The sequence below is a fragment of the Cloeon dipterum genome, chromosome X (genome assembly GCF_949628265.1).
Source record: "Cloeon dipterum chromosome X, ieCloDipt1.1, whole genome shotgun sequence".
NCBI lineage: Eukaryota > Metazoa > Arthropoda > Insecta > Ephemeroptera > Baetidae > Cloeon > Cloeon dipterum.
The window spans coordinates 11,644,619-11,660,779 of NC_088790.1; the positions used below are offsets into that span (position 1 = coordinate 11,644,619).

The 16,161-nt window shown below is 38.7% G+C and overlaps 1 protein-coding gene across 1 annotated transcript in view; it reads left to right on the plus strand.

Moving 5' to 3' along the window:
• The first annotated feature begins 1,555 nt into the window (after positions 1-1,555).
• Hk (Hyperkinetic) overlaps positions 1,556-16,161 on the plus strand; it is a 40,419-nt gene continuing 25,813 nt past the window's right edge. The window contains exons 1-2 of the mRNA XM_065492460.1: positions 1,556-1,811; positions 1,872-2,162. Coding sequence (XP_065348532.1) covers positions 1,873-2,162 — 290 coding nt within the window. The 5' untranslated portion in view covers positions 1,556-1,811; position 1,872. The remainder of the gene's footprint in view (positions 1,812-1,871; positions 2,163-16,161) is intronic.

Below are 16,161 nucleotides of genomic sequence, written 5' to 3' on the forward strand. Positions count from 1 at the left end.
CATGGATGTATAAAGATAAATACAGTTTATCAATAATTTGCATCTGCAGATGGTCGTACTCTGTTAATAAAAAGTGAGAATGGGCTAGGCAAAAGGAAAATGGCCCTCGCTGAGCATCAGCATGCATGTGCTCAACGAGAATCGCAGGCTATAAAACGAACAATACGACATCACACGCAATTGTGCATAGTCTGCCATCCACTTCACGTGCCAGATATTTTCAATTGAAAAGCGCAGAGTGAAATTGCTGATTTCCAAGAACGGCCTTAGCAACAGAAATTCGACGGGCTGATGCTCATCGCTGTTGTCTCTCATTGTTGATTAAATTTCCCGGCAGCAAACTTTGTTAAGGGCTCGAGCGACGATGAACCAATTTGCAAAGTTGCGCACTTTTGCCCCTCCGGAGACGCTGGCGGCCGGTATCGATTGGTGGCCGGGGCGAAAGTGACGAAGGACGGGAAAAAAAGGACGGTTCCTCTGCAGGTGTGTGCAGAGCGCCGAGGATGGTCTGCCTTCTGCGGGTCTAACGATTTTCCGCGGAAGCCGGTCTGCCGGATGGTCTGGCGCGGCGAAAAGAGAGAGAGAGAGAGAGAGAGAGAGAGAGAGAGAGAGAGAGAGAGAGAGAGAGAGTTTAGCGCAAAGTGTGGCGCTAGTGCGGGGCGCGCAGGCTCGGCTCGGGCCGACGCCGGGCGGCCAGTAGCATTTCCACCCTGCTGGTTAGTGGTGCAAATTTTAGCGAGTGCGGCCTGCGCCTGACACACCGACACACCGACCTTTTTACCCCCCGCGGCGGGCGAACCCTTTTTTCGTTAGCCAGGTCGCGCAGCAGGTGCGAGTCCGAGACTTTCTTATTTCTCTCTTATACTCTTTCTCTTACTCTCTTTATGTCTTTTTTCTCGGTTTCGTTTGTTTCTTTGTGTATTGACCATGCCTTTCGTAGTGTTTTACTCCTAATTAGGGACTCTTTGTTTGTGCAACGCCTAAATGTTTGCTTTTCGTTTCGTGGGATTTGCCGCTGCCATTCGTGTTGAGAATTTGGCAACCTTGCAGTCATGATTTTATAATCTGAAATATTTTTTATATTTAAAAGACATAGCTCTGGCACCAGATTGTCATAGTTGCAACCCCAAAGATATTTGTTTCGAATGTTACCGATTTTTTCAATGAAGATTGTCATTTTCATCCCAAAATAAAATTTAAAACCGTTACGAAATCAACGAACCTTAGAAGAGTCTATTAAATAATGACATTATTGCGGATAAAATCTGCGTTGCCCAAGTTCATTTTTACAACCTTTTACGGCTAAATTAAGCAACTTTTTTGTGACAGTAGTTGGCACACTAAAATATTATTGATTTTAAACAAAAATAACGTTTTACACACAAAAGTGATTTAATTTTTTCATTTTTCAAAATAAATTGCAATCGTAAAATGTTTTTTTGCTTTTCATGGTAATTATTTTTGCTAAACAAAGACAAGATTTTGAACAAAAAAAGCTTGATTAACTTTTATGCAAAACAAAATCATACGAATTTTCTTATTGTCACGATAGTCAATAATTCAGACATTATGGGTAGAAGACTCTTCTATTTGCACAAGAGGGAAGCAATTTTAGAACCAGGACTGAAATTAAAACGTCACTGCCAGCGGCAAATCACACTTTCCCTTATTTCAGTTTCAATTTGTGTTCCATGCTCGGTGCTGCGACAGTCGCGAGACTCTAGATGAAAACCCATTAGTTCGCATACAATTTAGTTTATAGCGGAACGGCAGCGCATTAAAAAAAACCGACGCACGCGTCCGAAACTAAAGTAAAATCGGCTGTTGATTGATTGCGCGAGGCGACTGTTTCCTCTTCTTTTGTTTTCTAGCATGTCTCGAATTGTGCTATGTAGTTTAGGAGGTAGTGGCGGGAGCAACAGCAATAATTCTGCATCCACCAACGCGACCACAGCCACGACAAACTCGTCCGCAACCATGAGCCATGCCGCTTCCTCCGCCGCCACCGCCGCCCCCGCTAACAATTCCTCCGCTAACGCTGCCTCCGCCGTCGCCGCCCCCGTCGCTAATAACGTCAGCGCCGCGAACAATAACGCGAACGCTAACGACACCAACAACAACAATAACGACGACGAGGATTACCCCGTACCCACCATCTATCGGTAAATTTCTTTCAATCAGATTCATATTGCTATGTCTGTCACTCTCTCTACCTCTATCTCTGTCTCTCTTTCTATTCTACTTCTTCACCCTTCAGCAAACACATGACACAACTTTTGCCCTGTCTCTTTGCATTTGTTCACACATCAAGATGAGTTTCTCTCCGCACATTTTCTTCCACTTTTTTCACCCTCGGATTTTCTACCATATGAGAGACTGACTCTCTCAGGTCTGCACCGCCGATCGGTTTCCTCTCTCGAAATTATTGCTGATGACCATCGCATACTAGCCACAATTAGAACTAGACTTTAGCAAATTTAGAGCTTTTAGCTGATAAGAATAATGATTCGTGAATACAAATTATTTATTTATTAGTTTTCCAGGTTGAAATAATACATTTTTTTCCGAGAAATAACTAAACTATAATAACCATTTAACAGATGCATCCACTGAGGAGATGCTTTTTAATTGGATAAGTTGCTTCAAATTAGCGTAATTAGCTCTCCATGCAAGAAATGCTGAGAGACACAGCTGAATCTCTCAATGCTAAAAATAGCCTAGTTTATTAACATTAATTTAAACCATTATGAAGGTTATAAACACGTGATTTTTACCGTTTTATGCCCATTTCGTAATAACATACAATAGCCATTTAGGCACATTCGTAATAGGAAGATATTGTAACCAACAAGGTATAGAAGAGAACAACAATAATTATTTTTTGTGGTCTTATTAACGTATTGTTGATGAGCCAATATAGAAAGTTGCCTGCCGCCTGGACCTAGGGAAACCTTTAGCTGCTTTTGGGGACATTGATTCTGCTAAGTTTAAACAAAAATGTGGATTATTTTGAAAATTAAATTTAAGAAACAGTATTTCTAAAAACAAAAAATATATAAATTACAATTTAATTGGAAATTAGCTAAAGACTGGATGAATTTCTTGGCGAAAGAAATGCACAACTAAAATGATATAGCATCATTTCATAACAAAATTGCACAACGCATTTGTGTTTTAGCAAACAGCTCTTTCAAATTAAAGATGCAAAATAAAATATGTGATCAAGCTTTTTTTTAGTATTTTACGCCTTCTATCAGATTCTATTGTTAAATAACTACTTAACATATTGAAAAAAATGGAACTTAAAAATCAATGTTGACAGTTTGGTATCAGTCGACATAAAATATTTATATGCCATTCATTTTCTCATTTTTTAACCATGATATAATTATATCAGGCAGTTTTCATATTTTATTTTAAAATCAAAACTTTGTTTTTAGCATAAAATAAATTCAAATTTTATCAAAAGCATCAGATAGACTGCGCCAAGTTAGTTCGGAGTAGCATAATTCGGGTCCCCGAATTTCATTAACTGGTATCATAAACGACAACGTCGCGGCGTCACGTCCCCTTTGCAGCTGGATATAAATGGCAATTACCGAAAGCCAGAGACGCCATTAGCCGCGAAATGGCCATTAGAGTGTGTCTTTAGATGGATGGAGGTGACAAAAGGGTCATCGAGAAGGCAATGCGGTCGGACGATTAATTAAAAAGCCGGCGACGCGCGGTCCTACAAGCGACGACGAGTTTATTTTATCGCAGCTCACTCGAGTGCGGCTGTGTATTATAAACACACATGATACATGCGGAGATACAATCGAAGCGTGCAGTGCAGCAGCGAGCCAGGCATGGGCTATTACATTATTATCGGTGCTCGTGGTGAACGCCGCCATAACCAGTGCCAACAATTCAATTAAAAGCAGTCTAATTACATAAACATCACTCAGCTGAAGCTGGTTGCGGCTTCATAGCCGATTGAAATTCGCAGTTGCACGCTTTGTTAGCGCCAACACGGACTAAAACCGCAGCTACTCATTTTTAATCATTGCCTGGAAGCCAAGTTAGCCAAGTCATTTGTATTTATTTTACTACGTCCAAAACAAAATGTTTTGAAAATTTTGAAAAATCAACAGAGAACTATAATTGCCAGTGCGAAGAAGGCAGAAGCATGATGTAAATATTTTTCATTTAGAAAGCATCCTCCGTGTAAGGCGAGCTGTTTATTTTACCGTATTTTTACTGAAATTTCCTAATTGTATTTGTTTTTAAGGAAATTTATTTTTAACTACTAAAGTCAAGCCTATTTCGGAGAATTATCGGCTGGTGTTTGTTCAGCTGCATAGAGGGCAGCTATGCATTAGTTTTGACTGCTGGTTGCAGGATCAGTCCTCAGAATTCAGACCGGAAAACTCCAGCAGCAGATAATTATAATAGCAGGAAATTAGGAAAAATTAACAGCTCGATGTATTTAATATAAAATGAAAACAAAAATAACGCATCACCATTCCAGAACTTTGGGAGCGAGTAGCTTCCAAAGTTCTTCCTTTCCACTCGGTATCATACTTTTTGCTGTTGGTTGTTTCAAAACAATTTACCTAAATTCAACATAAAAAATGCATTAAAATAAAACTTAAAATAGTTTGACCAACTTCGACGAGTAAAACAAAATGAGGGACACTTAAACTTTAGCCAGTTTGTTCCTTTGTTTTTATTTTGCACTCCAGTAAGGATGCGCAGAGCAAAAATTGCAGCATTTGCCGGCAAGTGTGAGGCAAAATTGCAGTAGCTGACTGTGTGCGGCGGTTGATTCCTCTTTATTTTTGCTGTTATATTTGAAAAACGGTGATTGTACTGTTATGTGTGAGTGCACACTGGATACGAATCGTTCATAGGTGGCGGGATGGGAATTATCGATTTCATCGTCGACTTGGCGAAAGCGGCTTCATGGATGGACGTACGAAGAGTTCTCTAGCTCGGTCTCTACTACAAGTACTAATCCTTTCGTGTACATGCGGCACCAACTGACACACTCAGTTATATAATACAGCTGAGAAGTTGCTTGCCGGAAACTTTGCTCCATGATCAGATGGGGCAAATTGCAATGCGAGCGTTAGATCTAGTTAATATGCATAAAGGATTGCGCATTTCATCTGGTTTAATTAAATATTAGTAAATTGAACTCAGAAATTAGCAAATGATGCTATGCTGAGTTAATTATAGCTTGAATTAGTGGCTAATTAGTGTGGAAAACTGCAACTGAAAAGAAAAGAACAGCAGCTGCTTCCGCCTCTTAAAAACTCAACTCTGAATCAAGGACCGTTGATATTGATAACTCTTTCTTACTTAGCAGAATAGTAAAATTTTATTAAAATCATACCACTTAAACTATCCCTGCTATATACAATTTCTCCTAAAAATTCTCAAGTCTAAATTTACATCTTTGATTTGAAGCTTTTTGACGAGAGAGTTAAAAAACTTAAAGAAAAATGCACGTTGCATGATATAATTCTGTCATTCCATCAAATAAAAAAAAATCATTTGCATAATAATGGGGGAAGTGCAGATTTGCCAAAAATTAATAGCATCCAAAGTAGACTCTAAAGGAAAATTACATCATGCATTGTCATGGTTCGGGTAATACCATGAAATCAAAAAAGTCTTTCACCAAAATAATCTATCCCCTGAAAATGCCTGTTGTCATTTCTGCTTTGCATGGCCAAGTAATATATCCAACTTGAATTCTTTGGTGTCCCGGGTGGGAATTCCCTTTCTTCACGGCTGAAAGCGTTATTTGCCTATCGCCTGATTGATGGTTGTCCGTCGAGAAAAATCCATTAATCGCACACGAGTGTGGGCCAAAATCGGCGGCGTGGATTCCGTGCCGCCGGTAACAAAGCCTGCTCCATGCACTCATTAAATTGCGTGCAGATAAGGGAATGATTACAGCAGTTGTTATTGCCGGGGTAGAATAATTTTTCCGTTTACAACGTGCGGAAGGAAAGGCACAGGGGGAGCACCAAGGCGCCAAGCTGGAGGGCCGCGATTCGTGTCAAGACCCAAATTTCACCTGTGCGGTCCCAAACGGTATCTTTTGTTCGCGCGACTCATACACTCGACAAGCTGCTTGTTTGTTCTCTGTCGAAATGGATTGAAAGTTGGCAGATCGATATGCGTGGTATAAACGCATCGGAGAAATTTAATGAGAGTGTTGATTGGTGGCCGCACGAAATTCACTTGCTGAAAGCTTGAATGCACATTACACACGAATGAAAAACTAAAGAGGGGATCAATACAAATGTGTGCATGCAAAAAATCGAGAAAAAAAGAAATTTTGCTTGGATAAACAGCATAAGCGAAGAAATGAAGAGAAGGATTCTGACAAACTGAACAATAGCCGCTATGGCCCCTCAGAATTTTGGAGCAGCGTCAACAAAGCCCATGACCAAAAACTAACTGTGCACAAAAACCATAAGCCCAAAATTCCATTCTTTTCTTTGGTGCTTGTTTTTAAATATCTTCTCATGTCACTAAATACCAAAAAAAGTAAAATTTTTCTGTTCAACAACAAAGGCTGCTTTAAATAAAGATTTTTGCGGCAAAGTGACATGAGATATTTTACCCATTTTATTAGCTTTGAAAAAAAACTTATGTAATTTTATTGCTTCAGCTATTGTTTTGAAGCCTAATTGATGCTGTTACGTTCTTAAATATTTTTGCAGTAATTTGCAAAGTTTTAAAAAATTTAATCTTTTTAGCAACATAATATATTCTTTATTCATCAGCGTTTTAACAGTCCTATTTGGCGATAATTTTAATGAATACTAAAAATTAAAATAGCTGGGTAAATCCAATAATACTCCATTGTTCTTCGTGGAAATTAGATATTTATTAGGGATTGGATATTTTATCATTTTATGAAAATTAAATAATTAAACGCGCAATAGTTATGAATATACACAAACCAAACAGCTGAAACCTCACCCTTATTTGAGGTCTCAGCCAGAAGCCAAATTTTGGCCGTATTCTAGTGAATAATTTAGTTTTCGGTGCAAGAATTACTTTGAAAGCACCTATTTATTTTTAAATTCCAATTTCGGTAATTTTATAAGGCAAAAGAAAACATTTGATACACCGTTTTGAAGTGTCCAATCTAAAGGATGTTGAATAAAGGATGCAGTTCGCGGTTTGGAAACGAGGTCATGTTTTCGCGCTGGGAAGAGATCGTGTGGAGTGACCAAAGCACGTTCGCGTCTCGGAAACTCTTTAGCTCGTGCATCTCTTGCATCTCATTAAGGAGCAACCTGCTCGTGTGTCGCCGCCTTTCCTCTAGAAACGCCTCATCTGCTCTTCTCTCCTGTTCCCCGGTTACGTCTTGCTCGCTCTCGCTCACTTTGAATGAGGAGCTAGCATAATATGACCCAGAAAGGAAGGCGCAAATTTCCTCTTTTACTCCTCCTCTCGGCCTGTGCAGCTCAAATATTTGTATGCCCGCGAGCAGTGCAGGGGGGAAAAGCCCGCGGCGAATAATGCTAGCGAATAAAAAGAAAGCAAAAGCTTGCGAAACTTTTCGCGCGGAACAATAGCTGCGTTGTGTGTGTTGGTCTCTCTGGGTCAAGTGGGAATCGGACACTGTATGAATGATAACAGTTCCAACAAACTATGGATGGTAGACAGCCAAGACCTCACAATTCAACCATCCTGTAAGTCAATATGTGTTGCACTAATTTTGAAAAACACATGATACATTTTCCTTATGTGATTTCCTCTTTACGCAAATTAAAAATGTTCTGAAACTGTGGTTGGGACTTTTCGTTTTAGTTATCATTTCTGATGAAGACGATTTCTTGAGCTTAATTTAGATAATAAGTTAAAATTATTAGTTTATCTTATAGCACGATAAAAATCCCTCAAATAAAACAAATTGATTTAGTATTATAACGTTTGAAGCATCTTTTCGATCAATCTCATACTTTTACATTATCAAAAGCACCATATTCAACTAGGCGATTCGATAGATTTATGTTTTTTTTCGATCTAAATTTTATATTTTGGGAACTAACAAAAATTACTAAACATATCAATGATTGAATATTACTGACAAAAACAGAAATAAACCTATGTTTTCAGTATGTAGAAAACAACCCAGAGATTCTGAAAATCATTGAAAATTTGAAAACTGGAGTATTATTTATCTATTATTTATTTATTAATAGCGGTCAACTTTTCACCAAGATTATGGAAGAAAAACTTTTGCTTTCAAGTTTAACGATATCAGGGAAGTAATTAAAAATGATGTGAATTGTTGAATTCGGTGAGTTGATTGTTTCTATACTGTATTTAAACGAATAAATCTGTTATTAAAAGAAAACATTTATTTATTAATATTCTTTTTCATTATTTCCAAAGGTATACTACGCTCAGTCATTATTTTTATTGCTGATTTCGGTTTCAGTCACTTTTTTTAATTACAATTCATGGGTTAAATTTGGCATGAACTCTTTCCTTCAAAAATGGTTAATATAACAAAGAGTTTTCCGGGTTTCGCAGTATAATTTCCTTGTCCTAAAAATTATATGACCATATTATCAAAGATTCAGCTTTATCAAGGGTCTCCACACAGGTGCTACTTCCCAATTCAGACAGCTGGATAGAATTATTAAATATACCGAAACTGCGAAACTCGTCGGACTCACGGAAAATTGAATTGTAAATTATTTAAGCCAGCGGCGCCCAGCAGAGCTGCCGGGCACATCGAATTGATCCGCTGACCTTTTTGCCGAGATCTGCGGGCGAATTTCGTAGATTGTTTGAGTGCGAAAGACCATTCGTTGCGCGTGTCGATAGCGGCTGAGTATTGCATGCAGCACACCGCGTTTGTACTTTCCACCCGATCCGTGGCTTTGGGGTGGTGCGGCGGCGGCGGCCGGTGCTGCTCTCTGGTTCGGCCAGGCGCCAATTTCCTGCCTCCGCTCTCGTTCGCCCGCGCAATCAAATTTTATTGCAGCTGCTCGCAACACAAAAACCAGGTTAAACACTTTATTTTAGAGTGCAATTGTTTTCCACTGGAAAGCAAATTGCCCTTCTTGATTGGACGCTTTTGCTTTTATTATTAAAGCTTGACATAGATTTCTACAGAGGGGATTTGTGATATTTTTTAAGTTGTTAAATATTTCTTTTCGTATAGAGAAATTTCGAAATCATCCAGCTGAAAATGATGAATGAAGTCTTTGCATTTGCTCTCTTCAAATTATTTTAATAAAGACCTTAATAATGAAAATGACTACTGATGGACCCAGACCAACAAGATAACATCTTGGTCTGATCTGTAAAATAATTAACTAATGCAAAAAACTGACTACATTTTTCATAAAAACGATCCCCTGATAATGTGGTGATAAATGCGGCTGAAAACGTATTTATTTGTGTATTAATTTTGGGACCGCTGCTTGCATAAATTTAATTAATGGAAATCAGGTACCAGGTAAATTTTCCAAGGGTTCCATTCGTAGCAACTACGGCAATATCTGAACGATCTTTTAGATAAAAATTGGTTGTCCAGAAAAAATCCTAGAGTAACTTCCTTCAATTTATGTTCAATGATTTTTGCTGATTTCCCATAAAATGTGCGGTGGTACTAAGATAAATATCTAGATATTATAGATGAAATTTCACCAAATTTCACTAAAAAAGTATTGTTAAAAAATGGGGTTGAAAACTTCAAGATTTAAATTATATTATGCATATTTTGATTATCACGTTATGAAATTTTTCAAATCTCATTAGCTTTATTAGTTCTTATTTTCTGTTTTATCATTGGGCTAAGAGAATAAATTACTTCCTGCGTTTCCCCAAGCCCTTGAATTTTTTTTCAAAACTCGACAGGCCATTAATAGAAACTCACGCGCGGCACTGGGTTGCTTTTGTCATTTTCAATACGGCGCTTACGTACACATTTATGTACAGCAGCAGTGCGGGGCGCAGACAAAAAGAGCAGTTCCGGCAATTCCACTCGTCAGCACTCTCATTCATTGAATCATTGCAAGAAGAGCAATTTAAAAAAATGAAAATTTGCCGTGCTGTTGCGGGCTGCGTGAAATTTCACATCAGCGGCGCCGCCACTCGCGGGGTAAATAACGCAGCATTTTCTGTTGGCTCGCTGCCCGGAAATTTTTAATTAAAATATCCCGGCGAACGCGCGCGCGAGCGCGGCGGGCGGATTTATTCAGCCATTAAAGCCGACGAAAGGCGTTTTGCATCCGAGAATAAAGCACAGAGGCCACCATTGATGCACGTTCAAATCAGCGTCGCGTCTTTTCTCATAACAGGTGGTGCTGAAATTTTAATGACACACAGGCCTATATAGTGCACGAGCAAAAATAGGCTAAACACACAGAGTTGTTAATTGATTTCAGCTTGTTTTCCCTTTAGAAAATTGAAAAAAAATTAACTGAATCCACGGATTGGTTGTATTGTTTGACACCAGCTGGACGCTCAACTGCTTTTCAAAAAAACTAAAAGCAATGCCATCGGGAATTTTTCATAGAACTTACCTCACATGAGTGGCTTGATAGCAAGCGTAAATAAACAAAAAAGGGTTGATGAGTGAATGGATTTAAAACAAACTTTTTGGTTATAACCGAATTTATCTATCATGTTTTTAACTGGAGTTATGGCTAAACAATTTATGCCATTTTATATCTACACAAAATGGACAAATCACCAATTATTAAAAAAATACTAAAAAACAGCTATGGTTTAAATTGCAAGGTTGTTGGGGACACAAGAAAACTTTTTTAGTTGAAATCGCATTTCTTTAGCATGCCGGGGATACTGTCGATTTACGTATTTTGGGGCTTAATTATAAAAACTCAAAAATCCCCAAAACCAAAAATGATATTGTCCGGAATCCTGGTGCATTGCACATCACAAACAATCCTTAACGAACTATGCAAACAACCTATATGTTTAAAAATCCACAACGCAAATTTGCTGATGCCAATTTATACAAAAAAAGGATGGAACGGCCTACAAACAACAATTCGCATTTTTTGAGACAACATAATGGAGCCATTTGTTAATTTGAAAATAGATTAAAACCATGACGGATTTATAAGTTCTTTTATTAGATAGTTGAGAAATCTAATTCAAATTCTCTTTCCCTTGAAACTGTATTTTTTAATCAGGAACAAAGAACAAATATATTCATCCTCCTGAAAAGAGACAAGACTACCCGATTCGCAACAATGCGCCGCTTGGCGAGGCCCAGGGCCGCAGGGTGGTCTGAGGCGTCCCACGTGGCCGGCCGTCGGGCCGACTTTGTGCGTGCGGTGATGCGGCGGTGGCGGTGGCGGCGGCGTTGTGCGAAATATCTGCACTGTCAGGACAATGAGCGCGGGCTGGCTGGTGACGTCACACTGCAGCACGCGAGCAGCTGGGGCTGGGGGTTGGGGGCGGGAGGGGGCAATCGATTGGGCACGACTCCGTGCCGCCGCCGTCGACCCTCCGCGCGTCGGGCCGGGCCGTGAACTGTGCTCACCGTGATCGACGCGGCGGCAGGTGCGGGCGGCCAACGCACTCACACATACAAACTCACGCCGCGCGAGAGGTGACCTTTCCGCGGCCACGTGTCTGACCAAGGGCGCGGCATCTAATGCCCTTCTTCCAGATGATGTAATTAGATAAATCAGTAGGCTGTTCTTTTTGGAATTTGAAAGGTAGTTTATAATTAAAACAAAAACACAAGGAGATATTTTTCTTACTCGATATGATTTGATTTAAAAAAAGAGTTATTTTGATATAAACAAGAATTTTAATGATAAAGCAGGCTAAAATTCTTTCAGCAAAATGCTATCCCTTTTGGTATGAAAATTCGAATGATTTAGGATGTAAGTAAAAATTTATAGTTTTTATAAAAATATTGGTGGAGTAAAATCATTATCATTACTTTTAGTTAGTCAAATTTTTTTCAAATAAGTTGAAATGGGATTTTTATGATCAGGAAGTTTTTATAAATGCAAGGAAACGAGATTTCCTTCCAATACAAATTATTAAGAATAATTTTAATTACTTTTCTACTAGTCATTAGGGAACTGATGATTTCTTAACGACTGCTGCAGTTGCATAAGTTTACTAACTTTTCTTTGACCGCTGCAACAAAGTGAAAATAACATTGCAGTGGGAAAATTATGTACCGGCGAATTCCCGAGTTGCAGAAAAGTTTCTTTGCAACGTTTCGACTTGCTTCTGTACATTTTTGCATCCTTATTTCCCGGGGGCAAAACAAAAAACTTGTTTGCTCTACATATAAGTGAGATACTAAGTTTAAAGAGATAGGGGGACAGGTAAAATTGAAATATGGCCTAAAGCAACATAGCAGAAAAATAAAAAAATCCATAATCGCATAGCATTTAGTTTAAAAATTGAAAAGGACAGTGCTCTCCTAAATTTTAAAGTTGAGCTTCACATCACATGCCAACAATAAAGAAAATTTTGTGTTGTTGGCTAGAGCAAGTGGTTCATTGATTCATAAACGCGGCGTCGAGGGGTAAACGGGTGAGAGAGTAACTCCGCGGGCGCCCAAAATTGGTAACCCGGCTCGGCGACGGCCAAAATTTTTTTTGCTTGACGTTGGTTCATCTCGTCGCAATCTATCCACCGGTGTGCAATTTTGGAGGTAAATGTGAATATATTCTGATTTTCAAAAGGGAGAGAAAGCTAAGCGAATGATTAACATGTAAACTTTGGAGCCAATTTTCATACAAATATTACAAAAAATTTTAGAGAGTACAATATTTCAATTAAAGGTAAAAAGGATTTTCCTCAAATTTTCTTTGCGGTTTATTTACATTCATTTTTATACGATTCTGAAGAAATCCCGGTTTAAAATTGATAAAAACTTTTTTTATTCTTAAGTATTTTTTTATTTTGCATCATTAGTGCATCACTAATAATATGTTGTTCTACCTCAAGCAGATAGTGAGCTGAGCAAGATAGTTCTCACCCGTCAAATTATGGATGCAATAATAGTCATGAAATATTCGTTTTCTACTTGTCCGTCAAGTGTCAAATAAACCTCAGTGCTCAATTGAGCGGTTAAAGCTGCTGACGTTGGCGTAAAGGCAATAAATTGCAAATCCATAAAACGAGTTCATTTTTTGGAGGGCAATATTTATTTTCATGAAAAGTGCGCTGTTGGAAGTAAAAAGAGATTCCCATTTTGTGCATGGCGTCGTTTGTTGGCCTTGGCGGGCTCAGCACTTCTGCCCGAGCTGCTCATTTTGCTCCTCTGCTCTGATCAATCTCGTAATGGCTGCAGCCGAGCGTCTCAATTTTCTCCTTTGACAAGCGCAAAATGACTGCAGGAAATAAAAATTCACGACGGTGCTGTGTCGCCAGTCTGCACATGTGTATACTCGGATCGCTCGCGTGTTTATCTTTGCTCAATTTATACGCAGAGGGAGCAGAGAGGAGCGCGGGTCGAATATCAAAGCGATCTGCTGATTGAATGCGAAGAAAACTGCTCCTAATTCAAATTCAATCTGAGCCCAATAAACAAATTTTGATTTTACCCTCGCTAAAATAATATTTGCTTCTCAGAAGAAGACTCTTCAACGCTTTCAGTATCTATTAGGAACGAGACTTTAAACTTAGTGAATTATAACGCCGGGGAAGCGAGATCTTCCTCCACATTTTGAGTGAATTGCGCAGAGGATAAATCAACGTCTTGGTAATTAACTCCGGAGAAGTCGAATGCGACGGGCAATTAGGTTATCCATCGCTCGCGGCCTCTGAGGAACATCTAAAGAGCAATAAACGAGCTAACTTTGGTCATAGACTCGCTCTCTTGAGTCTCTTGGCTAGCCAGTTATTCCCGTGGGCGCAGCTTTTCGCGTCAGAAAGCCGCAGAGATGAAACAAAAGTTGGAACCGGCAGATGACCGAGTCTAGGGAAGGAAAGCAGTGCCGAGATGAAAAGAAAAGAACAAAGATTCAGTGATGGAACATCACAGAAATGAAATAAATGAAAATTGAAGCAGGAAAGCAACAGCACTATTTTGTTATATGTATTCAAATAACTGTCTCTGATAATCCAAACGTGGTCCTTTTAAAGTAATGAATTGAAATCCTGAGCCTTACAAACATCGAAAATTTTAATGTTCCTATTTGTTCTGTTTGTTCATGATAAAAGCTAAAACTAAGTAGTATGATGTTTGTACGCTTAAAGGAAAAAGTCTGGAATTGCAATTCATCATGATAAAAAATAATGTTAAGGAAGCACTTTAATTTTTAATAGTCCTGACCTCACGACTATTCTAGCAGAGGAGTTGGCAACATCTGCGGGGATATATAGAGCTGCGTAGAACACTTATTTCTTTTTATTGAAGTTTGTATTTGTCATTTTCCTCGCCGCTTTGGCAAACCTCGGTCGACCCTCATAATTCACTTTAGTGCCGCTCGATGTGTCGCAAGTTTGTGTGTATTTTATACGTCAGAAGCTACCGTAGGACACACTCGACGCGTTTCAGAAGTGAATCGATTGAAGATAAAATACCAATGAAAACAGGAGAGGAGGAAACATTATAAGAAAATTCTGAGAGGTAACTGGCAAACTAAATTTCCTGAGCGAAAGCGTAATTTGAAGAAATTTACAGAAATGCTCTCTACCGTATCTCAAGGGAAGAAATGATATTAAATCTTGCATCAGCATCTTAAAATAAAAATAAATCTTACTCATTTTGGGAAAATCTTACTCATTTTGGGAAACTACAATTTTGTTCTCATGGCATTACTTTAAATCATATTCCATACGGAATCAATCAATGGTGCCATATACTACAAATTAATGTAAACAACTTTATAGAAAAATTGTGAACAATCCATATCCCCCTTTAATAGAAATTTCTCTAAAAATTGGGAGAGAGCTAAAATTTTCCCAGGTTGTCGATTTGAATATATCGCGATGATAGGCAAAATCAAGTTAATTTCATGAAGTTAATACATCGTTTAATTTTCCTTAATTTCCGAGAACTTTGACAAAATCTGAAATATACACAACTGTTACTTGTGTTAAATTCCACAAAAAGTAGACTCATTACATAAACCTGTTTCTTAAAAGTCAACAATTCAAATTTTTCTTAATTGTTGGCATGTGAAGTTCTACTACTTAAACATATACATATCACATAGGTAAATAGTGCTTGCCAATTGAAAAGCAATTGAACTGACAATGATAGTGACCACTTTTCTTGAAAAATATTTCTGACGAGGTAAATTATGTAATTGTTTGCGTTAAATCGAACACAGGTGATTTCATGCATTTTGAAGTATCATTCCTCTTTAAGGTAACAATATCCTGCCTCTTCTCTGTGACGGCATCTTGAATAATAACTCGCACCATCAGCAGCAGAGAATAAAGCGTGTTCCGGTCGGTCGTGTTGGGGCAAAGAAAGCAGTTTCCACGCTTTTGCAAGCGCTCATCCTTGCCACCGCTTTATTTCTGTGTTTCTCTGTGTTTTCACATTTGTACGGGTCGTCGGCGGAGTCATAAAACTGCTGTTTTCCCTCCGCACGCAGTCTGAATGAAATTTTTAATGAGTTGCTCTGCGCAAAGAAAGAAAAGCGGCCGCCACTACAGACGACGACGCAGGCTTTTCAGCTGCTCAAAGAAACCGGGAATTAATCCCAACACCGACGTGCGTATCAATTGCTCTCGAGACGTGGCTCAAGTGCAGAGACACACGTTATTATATATTCCGTCCGAACTGCAAGCACATAATTTAATGACAGACCCGACTCGAATCGGTGGGATTTAAAGCTGATTGTGGGTCTCTCATGTCGTTAAGTCTGACATCCGACGATCAATATCGGCTGCTGGTTTTGAATTAATTTGGGTCGGGATAAAAGGCAGTACTCAATCGAGACAAGTTTTTCTGATCAGCGGCGAGGATAAACTCTCGAGAGCAATTTCAATGCACTGAAAGTTTTATTTTGCTTGTAAAACCAATTAGTGTAAAGAGCTCTTGGACGACTGCCATAGATCAAAAACAGTCAAAACACTTCATTTGAAAATTCATGACTAATTTAGTACGTGAGGTCTAGAAAATTAGATCATTGAGTACATTTTTAATTTTGTTGTGACACATTTTCCTCGCATATAAAAAAA